At 33.1% G+C, this 9,202-nt stretch overlaps 1 protein-coding gene across 1 annotated transcript; it reads left to right on the top strand.

Annotated features, from left to right (window-relative positions):
* The first annotated feature begins 4,115 nt into the window (after positions 1-4,115).
* Positions 4,116-8,519, top strand: LOC133678377 (protein SAR DEFICIENT 1-like). The gene is made up of 7 exons (XM_062100666.1): positions 4,116-4,320; positions 4,547-4,622; positions 4,912-5,461; positions 7,225-7,385; positions 7,488-7,679; positions 7,775-7,871; positions 7,989-8,519. The coding sequence occupies exons 1-7, from the start codon at positions 4,229-4,231 to the stop codon at positions 8,126-8,128; spliced, it is 1,308 nt and encodes a 435-aa protein (XP_061956650.1). The 5' UTR covers positions 4,116-4,228; the 3' UTR covers positions 8,129-8,519.
* The last annotated feature ends 683 nt before the right edge of the window (positions 8,520-9,202 follow it).

Raw genomic sequence — 9,202 nt, 5'->3', positions numbered from 1 at the left:
TTGAAATGTTGAAATTGAGGCTGGACAAGTGAACAAAAAAAGAAGAGATAGAGATTGCTTAGATCTCTTAGCTAAAAAGACTATCATACAGTGGTAGCTTATCATCTGTGTCTTACTCTTGAATTCTGACTCTGAGCCTAACAGGATAATGTCACTGCATGCATAATTTTACCATCTGAGTGGAGTTTGGTAATAATTGTCCTCCATGTATGTGTTTTTTCAGTGCCACCATGACCTTGGACCAAAAACAATCGACCTTTTTTTTAATTTTGTTTTTCCACAGATTCAATAACCACATAATAAATCTGTTTTTGTTCATCATTCCAACGCTGGTTAAGCTGGACAATTCCCGCCTTAATTGATCTTGACCATACTTCATCTCTTCTTCCAACCTGTTGAACATTTCTGCAAACCATCGAAGCATTTCCACTAATCTGTTTTAAGGTTTTGCCACTCCTTTGCACAGTATTTTGAATCTCTGTCAATGCATAATTTTTCAACTGTGCATCCCTTAAGTGTAGCTCTCTGAACTTAATATTATTCTGGATTTTATGTAGGAAATCTTCGCTCAATATCTTTTACTAGCTTCCCCAAATCGTCGCGCGTCATAAATCTCACAATTGGTCAAGATTGTCTCAAACAATTTTCAGTTCTGCTCAGGATGCCCAATCATAAGCCCCCAAAATGTATTGATTTCATTTGTCATCTCTTAATAGGCCACGTTCAAGGGAAGCTTTAAAAGTAGGTTAGAAAATATTATATATTTTTGTAATCTGATCATAAGATCTTGGCAGACCATGATTAAGTTGAATGAGCATATAAACAAGATTTTTTAAAATATTTAAATTGCCATCCCTATACTCAATGGCCTTCATAGAGTCATTGACTCCGCATAAATCTATTCCCAATAAAATGAAATAAAGTATCCTAACACACATGAAAATATCTAAACAAGCATTGTAGAAAAAAACATATTTACAAAACAAACACCAAGACAATATTTACATTATATATTTTTCAAAAACAAAGAAGTTTTGAAAGGGTAGGATATCAGTTCACTTTACTATAAAGAAGTGAATTAAAAAGGTATTACCGAGTACCATTTAACTTAAAATCTTAATTAGCATTTCAGAAAACATAATATTCAAGTGTGTGCACAAACATACAACAAAGTGTTAACATCTAAATAACATGATCTTAAATAATATGATTTTTAAACAGGTTAGTCATTTAAATGTTAACACTTTGTTATGAGTGTGTGAGAGAGATCTGTAGCATTCCTTTGCAAACCAGATAACAAACAAAATGAAGATCAATTGCAATGTGTTTAATCCTTGAGTGCCGTATAGGATTAAGACTTAATTGAGTAGCACCAATATTCTCACAAAATAAACATGGTGGTTTTGTTACTGGAATACCAAGTTCATGAAATAATGAACGAATCTAAATAATTTCTGAAGTGTAGAAGCAAGAGCACAATACTCTGCCACAATGGAAGAGCATGCAACAACACGTTATTTTCATGTATTCCAAGAAATATGAAAATCTCCTAGAAAAATAAGATAGGTAGAGGTGGAAGATCTGGTATCCTTATCAACTACCTAATCCACATCAGAGAACCCTTAAAGAGTGAGATCAACAATGCGTTTAAGAAGAATACCATGATTAAGAGTACCTTTTAGATGATGCAGAACACGTTTAACAGTAATCCAATGAAGTTGGGTTGGTTTATACATAGGTTGAGCTAACTTGTTGACAAGAAAAGAAATGTTAGGCCAAGTCAAAAAAAGGAGCTCCTATAACTCAGTGATACTCAATAGGGTTAGTAGAAGAAGATCCATTATTAAGTTGTAGAAAATCCTTAGTGGTAAGAAGAGTCTTTATTTTCTTGGCACCATCCATCTTGGTGCGTGTCAGTAGGTCATGAATATATTTTTATTGGGACAAAAATAACCCATGTTGGATTGAAATCATTTTAACACCAAGAAAATAATGCAATGAGCCAAAGTCCTTAAAGAAAAAAAATGAATACTAAGATGCTTGATAACTTTAGAGATAGATGCACAATCACTACCATTGAGTACGAGATCATCCAGATAAATAAAAAAAAATATTGTAACCCCATCATATATATAAATAAATAAAAAGGAGTCAGATTTGGATTGCTAAAATCCCAATTAAAGAAAAGCAATGCGCAGTTCCTGATAACAAGCACGTGGGGCTTGTTTTAAGCCATAAAGATAACTTTTTAACTTGCAAACATGAGAAGTTAGAGTAGAATCAACAAAACCTAATAGTTCTTGATAACAAGCACACGAGGCTTGCCTGTCAATCAAATGATAGTGTTGCGACTTATTTTTGTTTAAACTAATCCTTGACATAATTTAAAAATGGTAAATATATTTTGAAAGCTCTCATAATAAATCACATCAATCTGATATTACTTTAGCCGAGATCTTAAATAATGCATATCCTATTCATTGAAATCTTTAGAATAAAAATTATCAATAAGCTTGCAAATAACATGAGCTTTAAATGATTTAAAGTTGTTCTTAGATTTTAAAGTAGAACTAAGCACATGGAGTTTCAATGTCCCATCATTAAATCTAAAATTTAACTCTTCAAACTGAAAATCTAATGCTAAGTTAAATATATCATTATGATAGTATTGGTAAATTGTCACCTATTCTCATTGATGACATGAACGAGCTGTAATCTTTTTATACGAAGCATTCATACGTGGTATGTCAATTTCATATTATGTTCAAATAGATTGCACATGTGCAAGGAGAAGATTAAATCTGATGTCTTTTAAAGTTTGAATCAATGCTTTAGTAGTTGAATTTATGTGCTGGAATGGAACAAGAAAATATGTTGCTTTTGTTAAATTTTATGAGTTGAATATATATGGAAACAAGATGTGATATAGTATAGGAAGGGATATAATTTTTGACTTTGACTTTCTTTGTTGAGAAAGATAATGATTCTAATGAAAAAAAAAAGAGTGGTTGAATTGATGGAGAAAATATGCTTTTTTAGGCTAATTTAGTTAGTTGTAACTTGGAATGATATAATATTAGTACAATTGTTATTTTTTTTTAATAAAATTTTAACCTGGACCATAGCTGATTCAAGCATTGAATATGGCTCAGCCCTTATTACACACTAATGACCATCTTTTCCCTCTTATGAGTCTACTACTCGTCCACGTTAATCATAACTAACATTCCATCGAAACCTTAAACCTTGAATTATTATGAATAAAAATTAAAACCCAACAATGAAGTTTTTTAATATAAAATCATAATTTTAATTTTGAAAATATCTGCCATGGTGATTTAACTAATATTAAAATAATCTAACAGAATATATACATATCAACGCAATAGTTTTAAGCATTAAAGACAAACATCAGTAGATATTTTCTCTGTGCCAAAAAAAGAAAGGTATTCGTCATGGTTATTTCTTTGTCCACCAGCTACTGAATTTGGGGCCCATCCCCTGTCTCCACGACTCCACCTACAAAAACAAGATGCTGCACTTGAGGGCCTAACTGCTGTGGTCAATTGTGTGACTTGTTCCGTCCCCGTCCCGGGTTCGACCCTCTATGTGCACGCCTGTCACCCCCGCGGTGCCTAACCTGCCCCTGGGCTTGCAGGATGTCCAGTGGGCCGTGGGGAATAGTCGTGGTGCGCGCAAGCTGGCCCGGACATCCCACGTAAATCAAAAAAAAAAAAAAAACAAGATGCTTCTCAGAAATGAAGCCGATGTCCGACCATTTTCATATTTTCACACGAGAATATTTAAATGATCAAACGAGAAAATTCTCCATCAAGAGCAACCCAATATATCTTCATGGACGCAAATATTTGTACCATATAATCCGTTGAATGATCACAGCCGCAGAATTCATCGATTTAAGAATCAATCTTCCCAAAGCCTATCAGTCACGCTTGATTGGGGTTGACTTGGAGAGATGTTGCGTCAAAGTCGTGACATCTTATACCCGTAGTTCACTCCGCCTTTCCATTTACCAAGTTATTTCCTCCATGATTCCAAGAAAGTGCTTCTCTTCTTTTTTTAAAATAGTTTTTGTGCCCTTATATACCACTTGTTGATAAAAAAGCCTGAAGCACCACTGATCAACCCTGAACTCGAAACTCCTCCGCCATTTCATCTTCTAGTTAACTCTTCTTCTTCTTTTTTTCCATATATATCTTCAAATCACATGGCAGGTAAACGTTTTCTTGAAGAACCGGGTTCGGACTTGGATCAGCCCAACGATCAGAAAAGAATGAGAAGAAGACCTTCTTTTGCCTCGTACGTGCTTGAATTTTATGATTGAGATTCTTCTTATTTTACTCCAGTTCTTTTGTTTCTATTTGAGAAAACCGAGTTTGATACTGAAACTATATATATTTTTATGCTTTCTGAATACCATCTGAAGTTAGAAATGAGTCTCTTGTTTTGAAAGAAACCAAAAGAGATTGCACTGCCATCAAGAAGGTGTATCTCATGTGGTGCAATGCTTTCTATTTATTTACAGGGTAATTGGAGAAGCAGTTATGGTGAATTCCTTAAAGAACTTCTGTTTGGCCTTAGAGCCAATGCTCAGGAGAGTTGTAAGTTAATTAAGCTCTACTAAGTGATGTTTGTAGTTCATGTTCATTCTTTCATAATAGCACTTGTTTAAGAAAAACCTTAAGTATACTTCGTTTTACTTGTAGATCCTCACACCATTTCTCTCCTTGACTGAACATAATTCTTATATGTCTTTCAATCTGGGGTCTGCACTAATTTTGTTTTTTGGACAACTTACATGCATGTAAAAACCCTACCAAAAATACATAAAGCAAGCCACAAATTACGAAGAACAATTAATTTGATTCTATTAAATATGTTTTTTCTTAGGTGAATGAAGAAGTGGAAACCAATCTAAGACGTTCAACATGCTCTTTGACTAGATCACCTTCGTTGCGAATCCAATCCCTTGAACCATCAAGTCTACAACTAATGTTCAGCAAAAATCTCTCGCTCCCTATATTTACAGGGAGCAAAATAGTTGATCTTGATAGTTCTCCGCTCCAAATCCTTCTTGGAGACACAAGGGGTGATCAAGTCGTTTCGACATATCTTCCTCACCCGATCAAAATTGAAGTTGTGGTTCTCGACGGAGACTTCCCTACATATGATAACCGTACTTGGACTAGTGAAGAATTTAACAGCAATATTGTGAAGGAGAGAAAAGGCAAGCGACCTTTGCTTGCCGGAGATTGCTTATCGGTTACACTAAGGGATGGGTTTGCACCGATCGGAGAGATCGAGTTCACCGATAATTCGAGTTGGGTTAGGAGCAGGAAATTCAGGCTTGGTGCAAGAGTAGTTCCGGAGAGCTATCAAGGAGTCAGGATTCGTGAAGCAATCACTGAAGCTTTTGTTGTCAAAGATCATCGTGGAGAATGTAAGTTTCTTCTTCCTAACTATCTTTCAATTTCTTAATATTTCATTATGATGTCTCATCAATTGAAGCATGACTTCTAGCATGAGACATATTTAACCTTGAATCTACAATTAGCTCATGGTATTTTATGTCTACCGAACGTACGTGAGTTGGTGATAATACAACTGATCGTATAATATTTCTCAATTATTATACTAATTATATTCTCAATAATATTTACCAACCCTTTTCAAGATAATCTTTGCTTAGTTTTCAATTTGTTGCCCCTCAATTATTTTATCTTCTGCTTATTTAACATTTCTAATGTTAGCGCCTAGCCTAGTACTTCATGATGTGCATTTTTATATGGTTTCAATTGGATTCTCTCTTAAACAAAGAATCACAGCTTGGAAGTGGGAAGGGATAATTTTTTTTTCTAGAAGAAATTAGAAGGGAAATAGCTGTTCTTGTTCCTAGTATATAGCATAACTCTACGTACATGCTTCTCTGTACAACAAATTTAAAAATAATTATCATACTTCACGTTTCAACACAAAACTCTTAGGGTGGAGGAATCGGATGCCATTAATATGTAAATTAATATTTACATATTTATTTGTTTATTTTCTATCAATTTTTGTTATTATTAGATAGTGTGTTTTTGGTAATGAAATGTAGATATTTTTTATAAAACTATTTTTCAATTAAAGAAATACATCAATTTCATTATTTTTTTAGGTTTTTATAATGATTTTAATATTCACATCAAAACTATTGAAATCAATTTTAACTTTCATACTCTTATAAGGTTTTAGAGTAATCGCGTTACAAGCCATCATTCTTGTTAAATAGCACTGATTTCATTGAACATCTCTTTCAAAAATTTCAGCCATGGGATTTTGATTTGGAATTCACTGATGGGTTTATTTAACATGGCCTATATCGCAAAAGTGGTTATTTAGAGCATGTTTAGAAACGCGTTCTAACTCATGTTTTTAAAAATTTAAACTTTTTTATTTTAAATTAATATTTTTATAGTGTTTTTGAATCATTTTAATATGATGATATCAAAAATTATTTTTTTAAAAAATAAAAAAAATATTATCTTGATGTATTTTTAAGCAAAATGCACTTTAAACCGTAATTGCTATCACACCATTAGTCTTGCTATGATTAATAATTTACAACATTCTCACATTGAATTTTTTCTTTTATATATATATATATATATATATATATATAAGGCTTTCATAATGACTTTTGATCTACTTAACATAATAATGTACTCTTTACTAAATAATTCTTCTTTTAAGAACAATTAGAAAAATTACATAACACAAAAACAAATTAATGGGCTAAACAGAATGAACGGCTAATTAACATGATTTCACTAGTCATAAACAATATTTAATAATTATATGATTGAAAAAACATTATCAATTAAAATATACTAGAAAAACATGAGGTCGTTTCATTATTCGACTGGACATTAAAAAATTCTTTTGAATCAAGGAGGCCCAGCAAATTTCAGAGGCAATGTATATATTCAATAGGTTAAACTCTAACTGAGATTGGCAACTGATCACGTACGTGTGCTACCATGAATAATCCCATGATCCTAATCCTAGAATGATCAGGAGTCCCAATAAAATACAAACAGCTTGATTTTGTCCACTCATCGATGATAATTAATTACTCATTCCTTTTCTCTCATTGATTGAAAAAGAGAATTGTGTCAAATCTTCGTTTCCTATTCATCTTCTATAATAATCTTCCACATGTAGTGTACAAGAAGCATCATCCACCAATGCTACAAGACGAAGTTTGGCGACTTGAGAAGATAGGGAAAGATGGGGCTTTCCACAAGAAGCTAGCCGCCGCGCGCATTCACAATGTGCAGGATTTCTTGAAGTTGTCCGTTGTTGACCCACGGAGACTTAGGGAGGTATGGATTTACTTTTTCCCTTTACAGCACGGCAATTCATACATTTTATAGTATGTGCTTCCAAATATTTAGAAATTAACTTCGTTTCTATTACTTGAACAGATTTTAGGCAATGGGATGTCTGAGAAAATGTGGGAAGTTACAATAAAACATGCTAGGACTTGTGATCTGGGGAACAAACATTTTGTTTTTCGACGGCCCAATTGCACCATCACCTTCGACCCTATATGTCAAATTGTGCACGCAGTGATCGACGGGAATTCATACTCCTCTAAAGAGCTTCCATGCAAGACGGTAAGGGATCATCTAGGCACACATTTGCACAGGGTTTTTTTTTTTTTTCCTTTTCTTGTGATAAACTATGTGTTTCATTCTTGACATTTGCACAGGGTTATATTGAGACTTTGGTAAGACACGCATATGTAGAATGGAACTCTTTAGAGGAGATTGTTGGGATTTCAAGTGGCATACCTCTGCTCACACAAGGTGTGTGTATATATATATATATATAGTTCATTCTTCTATTGATAAAAAATGCAAATAATAAGACTTTTCATTCTATATATTAACCATGGAATCGCTTTATAATAAATAAATAAACAGGCGAGCTGGTGGATCAATACCCCAATCACCATCAGTCGATTGTGAAATCATTTCAACCACTTGGGTATTCAATATTTGATCATGGAGACGTCGAGATGGGGAACCTACCAAGCAGTGCCCAGCTTGGATACAACAATTAGCTAGGAAATAACTTCAACGTACCTATCATGGTGAAGCAGCTCAAGTACCAGGGATCCGCCATCGGATGGTGAAATAACACCCAAGTCTTCCGTCAATGGCAGTTAGTGTTGGATCGATGGAGCATCAGCTGATGTGTAGAAAACACTCAGAATCTACCCTGATGCCGCGGTTTGTGAACTAGTCAATGTTCACCTACAATTGTGATTCCCCAGCAATTACACTATCCTGCGCTTTCCTTGCAAGTGCAATTATGCAAATAGTTAAGCAATAAAAGTGAGAGAAGCTACGTAGGAAATCCCTGAAGCTTGATAATTATATATGGTATGAAGATATCATGTATCCTAGTCGGTCAAGCAATATTAACATAATAATATTATCTTTTCGTTCAAACTAGTTTATTCATCGCTGCAGCTTGGATTAAAAATGTATTAAATGTGAAAAAAATAATATTTAAATTACTAGAAAGTTTTCTATATTATTATAAAACTCGGTACAGTAGACAAATTTCAATACCCAATTATTTTTTTAAGAGCCTGGGTTTTAAATTAGAGTTGTTTTAAAATGACTTTGTTCACTAGGTACGTGTTAAAAAAAATCAACTTATTACTAAAGAATAAAATCAAATAAAACCTCACATTAAATTATGAAATTGAAACTAAAAAAAACCAAAGGATAAAAAAATGGTAAAAAAACTAAAAGAAATTAAAAACTTAATATTAAATAATGAAATTAAAAAAATAAAAAATAAAAAAAGTAAAAAAAACTTTTATTACATGATTACAAAATATAAAAACCGATTTACTATCAATACTAAGATTTTAACATTAAATAAATATCCCACATTAAAGAATAATTTTTTTTAAATAAAACATAAAAAAGGGTGGCTAAAAGAACCCAAATGGTAGAATTAACAAAAACAGGGGTCAATAAAAAATAATTATGGGCCGGCTACAAAAGCATAGGCAGTGGGTCTGAGGAAGACCCACCCACCTGGGCCTATATTTTTTGTCTTGTTATATAACGCGTACGATAGGTCGTCTACCTTCTTTTTTTTTTTTTTTTTTTTTTGTCAC

This window comes from Populus nigra, chromosome 18 (assembly GCF_951802175.1).
Source record: "Populus nigra chromosome 18, ddPopNigr1.1, whole genome shotgun sequence".
NCBI lineage: Eukaryota > Viridiplantae > Streptophyta > Magnoliopsida > Malpighiales > Salicaceae > Populus > Populus nigra.
This window is presented reverse-complemented; position numbering and strand designations above follow the sequence as displayed.

Excerpts from the sequence above, each read along its gene's own strand:
- LOC133678377 (XM_062100666.1), top strand. The coding sequence starts at position 4,229 with ATGGCAGGTAAACGTTTTCTTGAAGAACCGGGTTCGGACTTGGATCAG. Across the intron at positions 4,623-4,911 it reads AGCCAATGCTCAGGAGAGTT|GTGAATGAAGAAGTGGAAAC; the intron begins GTAAGTTAATTA and ends GTTTTTTCTTAG. Across the intron at positions 7,386-7,487 it reads ACCCACGGAGACTTAGGGAG|ATTTTAGGCAATGGGATGTC; the intron begins GTATGGATTTAC and ends TTACTTGAACAG.